This window comes from Zonotrichia albicollis, chromosome 6 (assembly GCF_047830755.1).
Source record: "Zonotrichia albicollis isolate bZonAlb1 chromosome 6, bZonAlb1.hap1, whole genome shotgun sequence".
Taxonomy (NCBI): Eukaryota; Metazoa; Chordata; class Aves; order Passeriformes; family Passerellidae; genus Zonotrichia; species Zonotrichia albicollis.
Window position 1 is genome coordinate 61,490,084 of NC_133824.1, and position 16,300 is coordinate 61,506,383.

General features: G+C 49.3%; 1 protein-coding gene across 2 annotated transcripts in view; it reads left to right on the forward strand.

The window, feature by feature from the left end:
- Positions 1-16,300, forward strand: part of TXNDC16 (thioredoxin domain containing 16) — a 46,487-nt gene that overhangs the window by 5,564 nt on the left and 24,623 nt on the right. For both annotated transcript variants that reach the window (XM_074544064.1, XM_074544065.1), the window contains 12 exons: positions 1,857-2,051; positions 2,941-3,023; positions 3,700-3,773; positions 5,466-5,540; positions 6,388-6,509; positions 7,255-7,345; positions 9,684-9,840; positions 11,530-11,696; positions 12,026-12,086; positions 14,371-14,515; positions 15,185-15,331; positions 15,802-15,861. In XM_074544064.1, coding sequence (XP_074400165.1) covers positions 1,892-2,051; positions 2,941-3,023; positions 3,700-3,773; positions 5,466-5,540; positions 6,388-6,509; positions 7,255-7,345; positions 9,684-9,840; positions 11,530-11,696; positions 12,026-12,086; positions 14,371-14,515; positions 15,185-15,331; positions 15,802-15,861 — 1,342 coding nt within the window. In that variant the 5' untranslated portion in view covers positions 1,857-1,891. The remainder of the gene's footprint in view (positions 1-1,856; positions 2,052-2,940; positions 3,024-3,699; positions 3,774-5,465; positions 5,541-6,387; positions 6,510-7,254; positions 7,346-9,683; positions 9,841-11,529; positions 11,697-12,025; positions 12,087-14,370; positions 14,516-15,184; positions 15,332-15,801; positions 15,862-16,300) is intronic.

The following is a 16,300-nucleotide window of genomic DNA, read 5'->3' on the forward strand; positions in this document are numbered from 1 at the left end:
CTCTCCTCCAGATATAACCCTGAGACATCTTTGAGTCCTTGGAGGCTGCTCCTCTTCCTCCCTTGACAGTGAGCTCCCATTTGAGCTGGGTGGCTCCCACGTGCCAGGATTGTGTTTATTTTTCCATCCTGCAGTAGCCAAGTTTGTCATTTAATAAACATCACCCCCCCCAGCCTGATCCCTGTCCCCTCTGTCAGCCAGGGGAACAGATGGGAGGGCACAGCACCAGAAATGCCTGACACTGCCCAAAGCTGGAAAGGAGACAACTGAAGATTTTGAGATGAAAAGAAAAAAAAAATTAATGTATTTCCATCTCTGTTGTGCCTTCAGGCCTGATCCAAAGCCCTCAGCTCCTGGAGAAGAAGCCTGTGAGGGCTGAGTGTGTCTGCCCTCGCTCCTGGAGCATGGCACAGGATCTTTCCCTGCTTGTTTTTGGAGTGCTGGAGCTTGGGCTGATCCCAGGGCAGGCGTGCTGAGCTGCCAGGGGGTTGGAGCAGTGACAGCCCATGGACACAGGGCTGTTTGTTGAGGGCAGCAGCTGCAGCTCATGATGTCAGTTCTGCATGGATTCAGTCCCAGCTTTGTCCCTTTGTTGAGCAGGGAGCAATCCCTGAGGAGCAGGATGGGGAGGAATGCAGTGGGAAGAAGGTGGCTCCTCATCCTTTAACCTCCTCCCATCATCTGCCATGGCCTGGAGTGAGCAAAATCCCAAAATCCCAGATTGGTTTTGCTTGGGAAGGACCTTAAAGATCATCTTGTTCCATCCCAGGGGCAGGGACACTTCCCACCAAAATCAATCTGTTCAGAAAAATTCCCACTTAATTCTGTGAGGAAGTCAAGGTGGCTGCTGAGAAGTGGCAAAATCAGCAGCCAGAAGCAGAAAAGATGTTACAGAATTATTGTCTGATTTATTGCTACATCCCCAGATGTCCATCCCCACATCCCCAGACCACATCCCACTCTCTGAAATCCTTTTCCTTTCTATTCACACTAAATGCCAACCCCAGGTTGATGTCTTGTGTCCCATCATATTTTTAGGTCAAGGGCAATCTGATTTTTTAATTAATGCTTTAAAGGTTAAATTGTATAGAACGTCTGATCACAGAGTAAAGAAAAAACCCAGCAGTATATACAAAAATAGCATCCATTTAAGTTACATAAATCCTTATAAATATAAGAGAGAAATCAGTTATTCTATAAAAAAAATAATTTGGAACATGTGTTCCTGAAGCACCAGCAGAACATCCTCATGCTAAGGACTTCAGCTAGCAAATCTTTATAAATATACCTGCAAATTCTCCCTCACTCTGACCAGAAACCAGTGCCAGAAGATGCACATTTCTATTTTGCTCTGAAACAGGAGCTCTGCTATTTGAACCTCAAATGGCCATTGAGTTTTTTGGCAACCACAACAAGTCCCATCCCTTTGCAAACACCTTTCAGGGCCACAGAAATTCTGCTGGCACCCTGGGAGCTTTGTAGCAGGAATTGAGACAGTTTGGGCGGGGGTTTGTGGATGCTGCTGTCACTGCTTTGATGCCTGTGCATGGAATTTTTGTTTGACTCAAAAGAAATGAAAAAGAGGGAGGAAAAGCAGCCCTGAAGCTGAAAGCACTGAGGGTCTGTGCACTTGAAGGGACACTCAGAGGGAATGGAGTGGCCTCTGCTGTCCTCTTTGCAGTTGTCTGAGTCACCTGTGGATTGAGTGACTAATTCATAATATCCTCAAGATGTTTGTGTCATATTTTAATAATAATTTCCACAGTTGGAAATTGCAGTCATGTAACAGAGGCTAAAACAGAGAGACATTCATGTGTGTTTATGTATTATAATTTTTTTATTATTTTTTCTCCCAGTTGTGACTCTCCTGTGCCTGTAGCTGGGAACAGCCATGCCAGCCCAAAAGGACAGATGGGTTTCTTTCTTGGTTTTCCTTCTCTTCTCCATCTCACGATGTGGAAGTGCCAGCCTGCAGCAGGAGCCAAGCCCCCAGCACTATTTCAGTGGCTTGGAAGCTGGAAAAGCATCCTTGGCTTTTTTCAGCCCCAGTGGTACGTGTTTAATGTGAGTTTCCATCAGCCTGGGGGCTCAGCAAGGCTTGGTGAGAGTGGAACAATCACAGAATTATGGAATGCTTGGAAGGATCTTAAATCCCATCCAGTGCCACCCCTGCCATGGCAGGGACACCTCCCACTGTCCCAGGCTGCTCCAAGCCCTGTCCAGCCTGGCCTTGGGCACTGCCAGGGATCCAGGGCAGCCACAGCTGCTCTGGGAATTCTATCTCAGCCAGGAATTCCTTCCCAATCTGCCCTCTGGCAGTGGGAGCCATTCCCTGTGTCCTGTCCCTCCATTCCTTTTAAAGAGTTTCTCTTCATCTTCCCTGTTGGCTCCTTCAGGCACTGGAAGGCTGCACTTAATTCACCCCAGAGCCTTTTCTATTTTCTCAGCCTTTCCTGTGGCAGAACTGCTCCATCCCTCTGATCAACTTGTGGCCCTCCCCAGTGAAGGGGCAGTTCCTGAGGTTTTTAAACCCAAAGGGGTTTTGAAGACCTGGTCAGGTGCTGTGTTTGCACAGTTCCAAGTGCTCCTGACCCCTTGGGATGGGTTCTTTCCTGGCTGTGTCCTCAGGCACACTCCCTCAAACATCTTCATTCATTTTCTGGATTATTTTCTGGAGGAGAAAGCAAATTTCCTAAGGAATTTCCCCTCTTCCATAACACTTGCTAGAAAAAGCAGGAATCGCTTTCATGAGGGAGAACTAAGGCTGTCATGGATTAGGAGAAGATCCCTGACCTTCCTTTTGTTCTTCCTGATCCTCTGGGTGTGATTTCCCAAAGGCATTGGCATGGGCTGAGGAACATCTCCCACACCTCAGTGTGTGGCAGGAGGATGCTCTTCACCCTGAGGACTTGCAGAGGATTTTTGTTGTGTGTTTTTCAGTTTCTCCTGGTGCCCAACCCTTCCTGGAGCACATTGAGAGCTCAGCTGAGGCCCTCCAGGACTATGGTGTCTCTGTGGTGAAGGTAAGTGGGGCTCAGGGAAGCTGCTGGGTGGGATGGATGAGTAGATGAGCAAGGAAAAAGGATGAACACAAATTTTTGATAGAATCATGGACTCACAGAACAGCTTTGGCTTTCAGGGACCTTAAATCTCATCTCTCTCCACCTCATCTTCCATGGACAGGGACGCCTTCCACCATCCTGGGTATCCCTGTCCAGCCTAGCCTGGAACATTTCCAGGGATGGAAAATCCCCAATTTCTCTGGGCACCCTGTTCCAGTGTTCCATGTTCCATGATGGATGAGTTGGTTAACTTCTTTTCAGCTCAGTGCAACAAATATTTCAAACAAAAGAGTTTTTAGCTGAAATTTTATGCAGATTCACAAATTCAGACAAGTGTAATTAGACTCTAAGAAGTGCTTATAGATTTATATTTGGATTTATTTACTGACCAAGGTCAGTAAGGAAGCACTGATCTGTCACTTTGAATATGCTGGGCAGATCATGGGGTCCTTTGATCCCATCTGACCCAGATCAGGAGGCTGAGCTGAAAAACTGAAGTACAAACTCCCCTCTCCATCTGTGGTCTCCATTTTGGTGGATTTTCCCTCCCAGAAGGTTTGGAGAGGCTGAATTTACACTCTTGCATGACAGAAAGCTGTAGGGGCTGCATCTGTAATTACATGTATTTGCTGTCTAGGTGAATTGTCCCAAAGAAGATGTCTCAAGATATTGTGGAAAAGAAAATGCATTAAGGAAAGCCTTCCTGTTCAGGTGAGGAGCATTTCTGGGCACTGCACTGGGATTTCTTCCCAGTTTGAAGGAAATGTTTGAGGGAAACACTGTCAGATGTCAGAGATGTCAGTGGAGGAATGAGAGGAGCCACGAGGACAGCAGTGACCTGCACAGTTCAGCCAAAGGTGCCCCCAAAATCCCAGCCCAGGCACTGGAGATGCTTTGTCCTCAGTGTGGATTCTCCCATCCTGCCCCAAGTTCCTTGGAGCAGCAGAGGGATGAGCTGTGGAATGAAACCACAGGAGAAACTTTCCATCAGTGTTCTGCTGTTCCTCTGGCCTCCCTCCCCCAGAGCTGTACTCAGGCCTCAAGGTTTTGGGTCCAGTCCAAGAAAGAAACACTTTTTGGTGCTCTCCTTGTTGGTGGGGTTAACTCTTCTGCCCTGGGTGGGAAGGTTCAGCTCCTGGTCTCTCCAAGGGCTGTCACATGGAAGCTTTTCCATGAATCAGCTCAGTTCTCATTGACTGTTGTACTGACAATCATGGAATAATTAAGGTTGGAAAAGACCTTTAAGGTCATCAAATCCAGCCATTCCAAAGACTTTTAACATCATCAAGTGCAACCATTCCAAAGACCTTTAAGATCATTGAGTCCAGCCATTCTAAAGACCTTGAAGATCATCAAGTCCAACCATTCCAAAGACCTTTATGGTCATCAAATCCAACCATTCCAAGGACCTTTAACATCATCAAATCCAGCCATTCCAAAGATCTTGAAGATCATCAAGTCCAACCATTCTGAAGACTTTTAAGGTCATCCAGTCCAACCATTCCAAAGACCTTTAAGATTGTTGAGTCCAGCCATTCCAAAGACCTTTAACATCATCAAGTGCAACCATTCCAAAGACCTTTAAGATCATTGAGTCCAGCCATTCTAAAGACCTTGAAGATCATCAAGTGCAATCATTCCAAAGCCCTTTATGGTCATCCAGTCCAACCATTCCAAAGACCTTTAATATCATCAAATCCAGCCATTCCAAAGACCTTGAAGATCATCAAGTCCAGCCATTCCAAAGTCGTTCAAGATCATCAAGTCCAACCGTTCCAGAGCCCTTTAACATCATCAAGTCCAATCATTCCAAAGACCTTTAAGGTCATCAAATCCAACCATTCCAAGGACCTTTAACATCATCAAATCCAGCCATTCCAAAGATCTTGAAGATCATCAAGTCCAACCATTCTGAAGACTTTTAAGGTCATCCAGTCCAACCATTCCAAAGACCTTTAAGATTGTTGAGTCCAGCCATTCTAAAGACCTTGAAGATCATCAAGTGCAACCATTCCAAGGACCTTTAAGATCATCAAGTCCAACCATTCCAAAGACCTTTAACATCATCAAGTCCAACCGTTCCAAGGACCTTTAAAATCATTGAGTCCAACCATTCCAAAGACCTTTAAGATCATCAAGTCCAACCATTCCAAAGACCTTTAAGATCATTGAGTCCAACCCTTTCCCCAGTGCTGCCAAGGCCACCATGTCCCCAAGTGCAGCAGGAACCTGCTCAACCAGGCATAAACGATTCTCAGCTCAGACCAAAGATATCTCAAATGTGTTCTGCCATTTCTCCATCATCCTCCCTGTCCTTCTGTGCCTGCCTTGGCTCCCTTTTCCCATGGATCCATGCAGTGCATCTCTCTCATTTCCTTTGGTGACTCTCTGTTCTCTCTGCAGAGGGAACCGGCTGATCCGAGAGTTCCCCACCGACGCCCTGTTCGACGTCAACTCCATCGTCGCCAACGTTCTGTTGTGAGTCCATCCCCACATCCCCAGACCACATCCCACTCTCTGAAATCCTTTTCCTTTCTATTCCCACTAAATGCCAACCCCCAGGTTGATGCCTTGTGTCCCATCTGGGTCACCAGAAGCTGATGAAGGGTCAGCAGAAACTTATGAAGGCTGAGCAAGAACAGAGGCTGGTTGGAGCTCCAGAATAAAGCAGGGATTTATTCAAAGCATTTCCTCCATGGATCCACCTTGGGCAGCACCAGAGCCCAGCCAGGGCTGCACCCAAGATCAACCAAAACGGCCCCAAAATGCACGGCCGGGCACGGGCTCTGTCCCTGGGATCAGTTCTGCTCCATTTGCACCTTGCAGTTCATTGTCCCATCCCAGCTTTAGCCCAGGCAGTCCCACCCTGCTTGTTTTTCTCTCTCCAGCCCACGGGGTTTGTGCTCTGGGGCTGAGATTTGGATCATTTGTCCTTGGTGCCCAGCTGGAGCAGGAATTGTTTTGTCTCCCTGCTCTGTGCACAGAGCTCAGAACTGCCCCTCATCAGAACCATCCCCTGATATGGAGCCCAGACCCTCCCACTAAAGCAGCACAGAAGGTGAAAAATAGAAAAGCTAAACCTGAGACATCAAGATATTCCAGAGGCTGCTCTCAGTCAAGTTTCTCTCTTCATAATGGTTTGACCCTGTTAAACTTTTTCCCTTGACACAGCTCCCCAGCACACACCTGGGCACCTCCATTTGGCTGTGAATCCTTAATCTGCCAGCAAGAAACTGGAATTTTACCCTGTTTTTCCCATCATGCTTGTCTGGCTGCAAATTTACTCTTCAACCAGTTGCTAATGAGGTTTTTTCTGCTTCCTCAGTGCCCTGCTCTTTAATGAAGTTAAATATGTTGAAACACTGGCAGACCTGGAGAACATTGAAAATGTATTGAAGGGGAAGTCGAACATGGTCTTTGCCTATGTGCCAGCTACTGGGACAGCAGGTATGGATGCTCATTTCCATCTTTCCTCTCTTCCCCCAGCCTTTTTTTGGTTAGAATATCCAGGAGCTGAGTTTCTGGCCCAAAATCCTGCAGGTGAAAACCTGAAAGGGCCTCCCAGCCACAAGATCTCTACTTCCATATGCTTTGCTTTGTTTCCAAAGGGATCACTTGCATCAGAAAGGTTTTGCTGGGAACATAAACCTTGAGAGATGGACTTGGAGAGGGAAAGCAAGCCAGTGGTTAAAAATAATAAAATAAATTATTATTTATAATTTATTTATTTATAATAAATAATTTATTTATTTATAATATATTTATTTATTTATAATAAATAATAAAAATAATAAATCCTGGCTCTGCAGAATGGGTTCTCACACCAAACAGGACAGCACCTGTTTGCTGGGGGTCAGGAATGGGATCCAGCTCCAGTTGCTCACTTCCCTTCACAGTGTGTTTTCAGACAGACTCTGTGACATTGTACCAAGAGTTTCTGAAAACCTGGGAATTGATATTTACACCTGGGATTTTATATTTGCAACTGGGATTTGGTATTTGCACCTGGGAATTGATATTTTCATCTGGGATTTGATATTTGCAACTGGGATTTGGTATTTGCACCTGGGAATTGATATTTTCATCTGGGATTTGATATTTGCACCTGGGATTTAATATTTGCACCTGGTAAGGATGAAACAGGAGGTGTGGAGGAAGCAGAGCTGAGCTCACCTTGCCTTTCCCTTTCCAGAGCACAGAGCTGTGATGGAGGCAGCTTTTGTCTATGGGACCATCCACCAGTTTGTCCTGACAACTGAGGCAGCGCTGCTGAAAGCCACCAGGTACATCCAGAGACACCCCCACCATGGAGGGCTGCTGCCATGCACTGTTTGCCTCATTCCTGGTGTCTCAGATTCTCAGAGCAGCTCTGGGATGGCATGAGGATGCTGTGCCAAGGGTGGACAGTCAGATCTGTTTTCCAAAAGCTGCTGGTTGTGTTCCTGGCCTTGCTGTTTGTGGCTGTGTTGGGTGGGATTTCACAGGATAAGAACCTTCTATCTCCTTTCCGTGGCTGGTGGATCAAACCTCAGCCATGGGTTCCCAGGGTAGTTGATGTTAAAATCCTAAAGCTCTTTCCCCACAACTTTCCAGGAGAGTTGATGTTAAAATCCTGAACCACTCTGGTATCCAAGAGCAAGGACTGTGGCACTGCTCATGGATTTGGGAATTCCCATCCCATGGCCTCACTGGCCACCCCCTTCCCAGGCAGGAGGAGCTGCTTTAGAGTGGCAGATCCCTCCTTGTGACTGCTGATCTGACCTCCTGCAGTCACCAGTGTGAGGGAGGAGCTGGGAACATCACAGGGGGTGTTGTTTCCTCAGCCCCAGAGTGCCCAGCTGGCCAATGGCACCTGGCTGGTACCAGCCTGTGGCTACAGGGCAGAGATTGTCCCCTGTGCTGCCACTGCTGAGGCCACACCTCACATCCTGGGGTGAGTTCTGGGCTCCTCATGACAAGAAATAATGAGGAGTTGGAGTGTGTGCAGAGAAGGAAACAGAGCTGGGAAGAGTCTGGAGCCCCAGGAGAGGCTGAGGGAGCTGGGCAGGGGCTGCAGAATCCCTGAGGAGCTGGGCAGGGGCTGCAGAATCCCTGAGGGAGCTGGGCAGGGGCTGCAGAATCCCTGAGGAAGCCGGGCAGGGGCTGCAGAATCCCTGAGGGAGCTGGGCAGGGGCTGCAGAATCCCTGAGGAGCTGGGCAGGGGCTGCAGAATCCCTGAGGGAGCTGGGCAGGGGCTGCAGAATCCCTGAGGGAGCTGGAAGGGGCTGCAGAATCCCTGAGGAGCTGGAAGGGGCTGCAGAATCCCTGAGGAAGCTGGAAGGGGCTGCAGAATCCCTGAGGGAGCTGGGCAGGGGCTGCAGAATCCCTGAGGAGCCGGGCAGGGGCTGCAGAATCCCTGAGGGAGCTGGGCAGGGGCTGCAGAATCCCTGAGGAGCTGGAAGGGGCCCATCTGGAGCAAAGGAGGCTCAGGGGCCCTTGTGGCTCTGCACAGCTCCTGCCAGGAGGATGCATCCAAGTCAGGCTCTGCTCCAGGGAACAGGGACAGGACAAGGGGAAACAGACACAAGGTGCACCAAGGTAAGTTGAAATTGGATATTAGGGAAAAATTCTTCCTGGAAAGGGTTTTCATGTCAGAACAGGCTGTTCAAGGCAGTGGTGGAGTCCCCATCCCTGGAGGGATTTAAAGTCCCTGTGGATGTGGCACTTGGGGACACGGCTCAGTGATGGCCTTGGCAGTGCTGGGGGAACATTTAAACTCAGTGATCTCGGAGGGCTTTTCCAACATCAATAACTCCATCATGAGTGACCTGGGATTTTGTCCCAGGCAGCAGGGTGGCCCTTCCCGAGGTGCCCTTCCATCCTTGCAGCGTTTGGGGTTGGTGCTGTGGCTCCCGCTAGATGGCACGGTTGTCATTGCACAGGAATCGCCCGAATTCTCCTTAAAGCAGCGCCGCCCCTCCCGAGCTCCTGAAATGCTGGGAGCTTGTCCAGCAGGAACAGCTTCCAGCCGACCCGGGGCAGCGGGATTTGAGGTCTTAATAGTGCTTAATAGAGCTCTGAAATCCTTACCCAAAGAAGGTGATCCCTGTTTTAGGGGTAGGCAATGGGTGCATCAGAAAAGGAAAGTGACTTCCCAAAGTTACCCACAGGCCAACAGCAGTGAGGGTGTCACAGCTAACCAGGGTCACCTTCCACTGTCCCAGGGTGCTCCAAGCTCCATCCAGCCTGGCCTTGGGCACTGCCAGGGATGCAGGGGCAGCCACAGCTGCTCTGGGCACCCTGTGCCAGGGACTCCTCACCCTCACACTTCCCAATGTCCTCTCTCTCCCTGCTCTTTGTCAGTGGGAGCCATTCCCTGGCTCCTGTCCCTCCCTCCCTTGTCCCCAGTCCCTCTCCAGCTCTCCTGGAGCCCCTTCAGGCCCTGCCAGGGGCTCTGAGCTCTCCCTGGAGCCTTCTCCTCTCCAGGTGAGACCCCCAGCTCTCCCAGCCTGTTCCACAGCCCTGCCAAACCCTGGGCTTGAGGATAATCTGTGCAACACATTAGCAAACCTGCTCCCCTGCTCCTTCTCTCAGGGCACCTGGAACCCCTGCTCAGGGTGGGTTTTGTCTCCTCTCTCACAGCCCTGATGACCCTGATGTCTCCTCTGCCTGGCTCCTGTTCTGCCACTGCCAGCAGGTCCCAGAGCCAGCCCAGGCCTGCAGGAGGACAGCCCTGGCACAGCCCCTGACCCTGCTCAACATCCACAGGCACCTCAAGCTCATGGGGGCTCCACTGGTGGTAGGACTGGGAAGGAGGAGCTGCCTGGGTGGGAGGGCAGGGAGGGAGGGGAGGGGAGAGAGAAAGGCTGAGGGTGGGAATCTGCCCCTTCCAGGGTGGCTCCAGGCAAGGAGCAGGAATCAGCTGCTGCAGCTGCCTCACCAATTCAGGGCTGGCCAAAACATCAATAAATTATTGAGGGCATTTTCCAAGTGACTCCTGAGCACTGCCCAACTCAATATGAAGCTGGTTCCAGTGCTCTTGGTAAAGAAACCTTCCCGATGTTCTGTGTAAACCTCCCCTGATGCAGCTTTGAACCATTTCCACATGTTCTATCCCTGGATACTCTGGAGACATCAGTGTTTCCTTCCCCACATCCCCTCAGGAAGCTGTGGAGAGCAGTGGGATCATCCCTCAACCTCCTTTTCTCCAAACTAGACAAGCCCAAAGTCCTCAGCTACTCCTGTAGGCTCAGGAACATCCCCTCAGGAAGCTGTGGAGAACAGTGAGGCCATCCCTCAGCCTCCTTTTGTCTAGACAAGCCCAAAGTCCTCAGCTGCTCCTCAGGAAGCTTGGAGAGCAATGGGGTCATCCCTCAGCTTCATTTCTGCAAACTAGACAAGCTCAAAGTCCTCAGCTGCTCCTCAGGAAACTGTGGAGAGCAATGGGTTCATCCCTCAACCTCCTTCTTTCCAAATAGACAACCCCAAAGCCCTCAGCTGCCCCTGTAGGCTCAGCAGCATCCCCTCAGGAACTGTGGAGAGCAGTGGGATCATCCCTCAGCCTCCTTTTCTGCAAACCAGACAATCTCAAAGTCCTCAGCTGCTCCTGTAGGCTCAGGAACATCCCCTCAGGAAGCTGTGGAGAGCAGTGGGTTCATCCCTCAGCCTCTTTTTCTCCAAACTAGACAGCCTCAAAGTCCTCAGCTGCTCCTCAGGAAACTGTGGAGAGCAATGGGATCATCCCTCAACCTCCTTCTTTCCAAATAGACAGCCCCAAAGTCCTCAGCTTCTCCTGTAGGCTCAGGAACATCCCCTCAGGAAGCTTGGAGAGCAATGGGATCATCCCTCAGACTGCTTTTCTGCAGGAGTTTCAGCACTCTCTGGAATTTGCTATCAGTCCTTCCCACCTCAGTGATCACAAGGACAGGAGGTTCCCTCTTATTTCCTCCTTCCAAGGGGCAGAGAACTTCAGCAGCCTCCTGTTGCCATCCAGAAGGATGAGTGGATGAGCTGGGAATGCTCCTTCAGCCATTTTCCTGGGTCAGGCCCATGGAGCTGCATCAAGCCCCTCTCATGTGCTGTCATGAAGCAGCATGTCCAAGGCAGGAAGGGAAAGATTCCAGTTTTTGCATGTTGTGGCTGGGATTTTCAAACTGCTCCAGGGAGTGGATTCCAGGTAAATAAAAATTGAGTGGAGATTTGACATCTGGAATTGCTAAACCACAAAAAAAAAAAAATCCCCCACAAAATAAAGCCCAGGTTTTTAACAGGGAAGGTCGTGACATGTTGGAACAGCTTCACTGGAGTTGTGTGGGTTCTGCTTCCATGGATTTTTTAGAATTGGGGTTGGAAACTTTTTCCTGATGATTTCTATGGCTTCAGCTTGTGGAGCTGTGCTGCAGCATAACCCTGGCTGTTAACCCTGGCTGTTAACCTGGCTGTTAACCCTGGTTGTTAACCCTGGTTGTTAACCCTGGCTGTTCTCCAGACAGAGGTTGTTGAGGACCCAGAGAAGATCTCCACTGTTCACTTGCAGCTCGGGCTGCCCCTGGTGTTCATCCTGAGCCAGAAGGACACCTATGAGGCTGACAGGAGGACAGCAGAGTTTGTGGCCTGGCAGCTCCTGGGGAAAGCAGGAGTTGCCCTTTTGTCCAGGTATTTCTCTCAGGTGTTTTTGGGTTCTCCTTGCTTTTTGTGGGGTTTCTGAGCTGGGTTACCCCAACACCAGGATGACAGTCAGTGGATTCAATCACACTTGGATGAGAGGCAGTAAAACCAAGCTATATCCTGGGACAGAGTGTTTCATATTTAAAGATTTATCCAGAATTGTATTAATTTGGAAGTTTTGCTGGCTTAGGGGTGGAAAAATATTCAGATTAAGAGAGATTTTGGAGAGGAAACTTAGCAGTGATGGAATTGGGGCAGAAAGAAGAGGGGTGACCTTCCATGTCACACCATGTGATGTTCACTTTGTGTTTTGGAAGGGACCTCGTGGAGCTGAACGTTCTGCAGCGCTCAAACGTGGCCCTCAAGACACCAGATGAGGTTGGAGGCTGGATTTCTTCATTGGACAACTCAGCTCTGGAGAGGGTGGTGGGATGTTTGCTCATCTCTGGGATTGATTTGCCAGCATTCCCTGAAGCTCAAGGGGAAGTGTCTTTCCTGATTATCCAGAGTATCTGTGGATTTCCCATCCCTGGAAGTGTTCCAGGCCAGGTTGGAGCAACCTGGGGTAGTGGAAGTGTCCCTGCCCATGGCAGGGGTGGCACTGGGTGATCTTTAATGTCCCTTCCATGATTTGGGTGCTGCAGAGCCACTGTGCCTGCTGGGAAAGAGAAAACTGAGTTTATTTTGGGTTAAAGACATTGAGTGACATCTCCAGCACACCTTGAGGCAACACAAGCTCGTGAACTCCATCCAAGTGCAAATTCCCCAAAAGATTTGGGTTTCTGAAAGGTATCAAAAGATGGGAGAAGGACTGGGTGTGAGACAAAGAGCAAAGAAGCAAAGCTCAGTGCTGGGCTGAGGTAAGGCAGTGCCTCTGGCAGGGAGCTGGGAGATTTAACCAAGGAAGTTTCTTTCCCAGATTATCCAGAGAATCTGTGGATTTCCCATCCCTGGAAGTGTTCCAGGCCAGGTTGGACAGGGCTTGGAGCAACCTGGTGGAGTGGAAGTGTCCCTGCTCATGACAGGGGTGGAATTTCAATGTCCCTTCCATGATTTGGGTGCTGCAGAGCCACTGTGCCTGCTGGGAAGGACAAAGCAGTGAGTTTATTTTGGGCTAAAGACATTGAGTGACATCTCCAGTACACCTTGAGGCACCACAAGGTTGTGAACTCCATCCAAGTGCAAATTCCCCAAAAGATTTGGATTTCTGAAAGGTGTCAAAAGATGGGAGAGGGACTGGGTGTGAGACAAAGAGCAGACAAGCAAAGCTCAGTGCTGGGCTGAGGTAAGGCAGTGCCTCTGGCAGGGAGCTGGGAGATTTAACAAAGGAAGTGTCTTTCCCAGATTATCCAGAGAATCTGTGGATTTCCCATCCCTGGAAGTGTTCCAGGCCAGGCTGGACAGGGCTTGGAGCAACCTGGGACAGTGGAAATGTCCCTGCTCATGGCAGGGGTGGAATTTTAATGTCCCTTTCATGATTCCATGATTTGGGTGCTGCCAGAGCCACTGTGCCTGCTGGGAAAGAGAAAACTGAGTTTATTTCGGGTTCAAAACATTGAGTGACATCTCCAGTACACCTTAAGGCAACACAAGGTTGTGAACTCCATCCAAGTGCAAATTCCCCAAAAGATTTGGATTTCTGAAAGGTGTCAAAAGATGGGAGAGGGACTGAGTGTGAGACAAAGAGCAAAGAAGCAAAGCTCAGTGCTGGGCTGAGGTAAGGCAGTGCCTCTGGCAGGGAGAAGGGCAGGGTGGGAGCTCAGTGAGGCTGCTCAAGATGAGTTCAGCCCTGCAGGGACCTGACCCAGCTTGTGAGGCAGCTGCAATGGGCTGCTGGCAGATGCCAGGGAACACAGATGTCCCAGATTACCTGAACTGTCCCACTGGTGATTTCAGGTGCAGGATCAGACCTGAGCATCCCCTCAGGGCTTCCCCTGGCCTGCTGAGAGATGTGCACTTGGGTGGCTCTGGGAGGTGCCAGCACTTTGTCATTTCTCTCAGCTCCTGATCAACTTTCCATTTTCTCTCCAGTGCCTTTGTCTGAGCTGGTGCCAGCACTGGTTTTAAGCTGACAAGGTCTCATTTCTGAGAAATTCATGTTGCTTTTTTGCTTCTTTCCATGGGTGGCCAGTCCCTGTACACTTGGGAACATTTCTCCTGGCTGAGCTCCATGAGATAAAGGATTTTTTGAGCTGGTTTCCCAGGCTGTGATGGGCTCCTTGGACCCAGCCTGACCCCTCTAATGAGGGGATATCCAAGTACTTCCCTGCTCTCCTTTCCTGTTTGTCCACTGGGATTTTTCCTGCAGTGCTGGATCTGAGTGAAGTTGCTGGGAGATGGGGCTGGTGTTCACTTTCACCCCAGGATCCCTCCTAGCCACGTTTACTTACATAGCCAATTTTCCTTACATTTACAAGGAAACATCATCCTAGAGTGAGAATCAATCAATTAATCAATTCTAGAGTGAGAAAAACTCAAGCACAGGAGAAATGGGGACCAAGAAACATTACCCAGACATTCCCCTGTTTGGCAGCTTCAGGGATCTGTGACACATCCCCAAAATAAGGAGTTGGGGGATGGTTCCCATCAACCTTGAGTCTGATCTGCAGACAGAATAAGCAGGGGGGATGTTGTGCTGCCACTGATTTATTGTTTTCCTCAGGGAATGCCAATCCAATACCTGGTCTTGGAAGACACTGATGAAGTTATAACCCTGGTGGAAGATAAGAACAAGGTGAAACCAATCCAGGAGGATGAGCAGGAGGAGGAGGAGGAAGATGAGGATGAGCAAGAGAATAACAATCAAGGTGTGCAATTAATCAAGTGAAAAGCTGATTGTTATCAGACAGAAGGTGCAATCAGCATCAGACATGGCAGAGCATTACAGAACACTTGCAAACCATCACAGTCACTTCATGGTGGCCACAAAGTGGCTCTTTCATTCCCTGAGGTCACTGGGATATGACAGACAGGTCTGATTTTTAGTGGAAACACCAGAGAGAAAAATCAGAGTTGTTGTGTGAGGGACAGGAATGTGTTTGGGGGGTTAAAGTGCACCCAGCACTGTGTCCTCTGAAAATCATCCACCCCTTTGGAAGGGTTTGAGACACGTTTTTGTAAGAGCAGATCCAGACTTGCTTCCTTCAGGGAGAAAACTCTTGATTCCTGCAATGCAGAATTGAAAATGAATTTGTTCTCTGTGGGGGTGTTTTCTTAAACAAAAAGAGGGGCAGGATCCTAGAGGAGCTTAGAGTATTGTTCCACTCAAGGGCAGAGCTGGTGTGAGGTGGGATTGGGGCATTTTGGGGGGGTTTGTTTGTGTGGCTGTGCCTCCTCTCCCCATACAAGATTTCACTCACCCCACATCTCTGCTGAGAGGTTCTGGATTACAAAATCATGCACTGGGGTGGCCCAGGGGCTGCAGTTCCCCCTGCCCTGAACACACCTGTGGGTTTTTTGTTTTTTTTTTTTTGCAGATATTCAGGATGACCAGGTGGTGGAAGCAGTTTCCAGGGACAAGAAGAGAGAGCTGCCCCTGGAGCAGATCCTTGTCCTGACAGAGGAGAACTTCCACTCTTCCCTCCCAGAGGCTGCCAGGACAGTGGTGCTGTTCTATGCCAGCTGTGAGTATCAACTGTGGCCTGGCTGTCCCTTCTGTGACTTTGGGATGTTCTCTGTGCTTTCCATGATCCTGGAGAGATCCTGGAGAAAAGTTTTGGCCATTAATCTGTGCCACATCCTGTCCCATGAGCAGGGATTAAATACAATTAATTAAATACAATTAATAACAGATTGAATCAGTTCTTCTCATTGGCTGATAATAGCAGATATTATTCTGATATGAAGAGATTTTTAACCTTTGTTTTATAAGAAAAAAAATGTGGGACAAGAAGGGAAATTAAAATAGCATGGACTCATGGGCTGGCCTAGACATGAAGCATGAAGTTAAATTTTCCTTATTTATTTCAAATCCTCCAGAGCTTTAAAGCACCTCAGGATGCAGAGATTGATAATGTGGGGTTGTCAGGGAGCAGGGTGGGGCTGGCTGTCCCCTGGCTGTCCCTCAGGGCTGTGTCCCCTCTCTGTGTTTCAGGGGAAGCTGTGTCCCTGGCCGTGCTGCGCTCTTACTGCGAGGTGGCCGCTCACCTGCAGGGTAAGGAACCCCAGGGCTTCCCCTGCTCCTCTGGGCACCAGGAAACAAGGCATTGGTGGCACCTCATTCACTGGAATACACTCATTTTTCACCCCTCAGACTCCTAAGGAAAGCCATATCCACAGCAGGTGGTTTAGGAACCTTTGTGTCTGATTTAGGGATCTTTGCAGAGTCTCTGCTCCCGGAGAAATAAAAACCACAAAACAGGAGGAAATGGCCTCAAGATGCAGCAGGAGAGGTTTAGGAGGGATATTAGGGAAAATTTCTTCATGGAAAGGATTGTCCAGCCCTGGCACAGCTTCCCATGTGTCCTCATCCCTGAAGGGATTTAAAAGCCACATGGATGTGGCACTTGGGGACATGGGACAGTGCTGGGGGAACAGTTGGACTCAGTGATCTTGGAGCTAAACTATTCCATGATTTTATGATCCTGGAAACA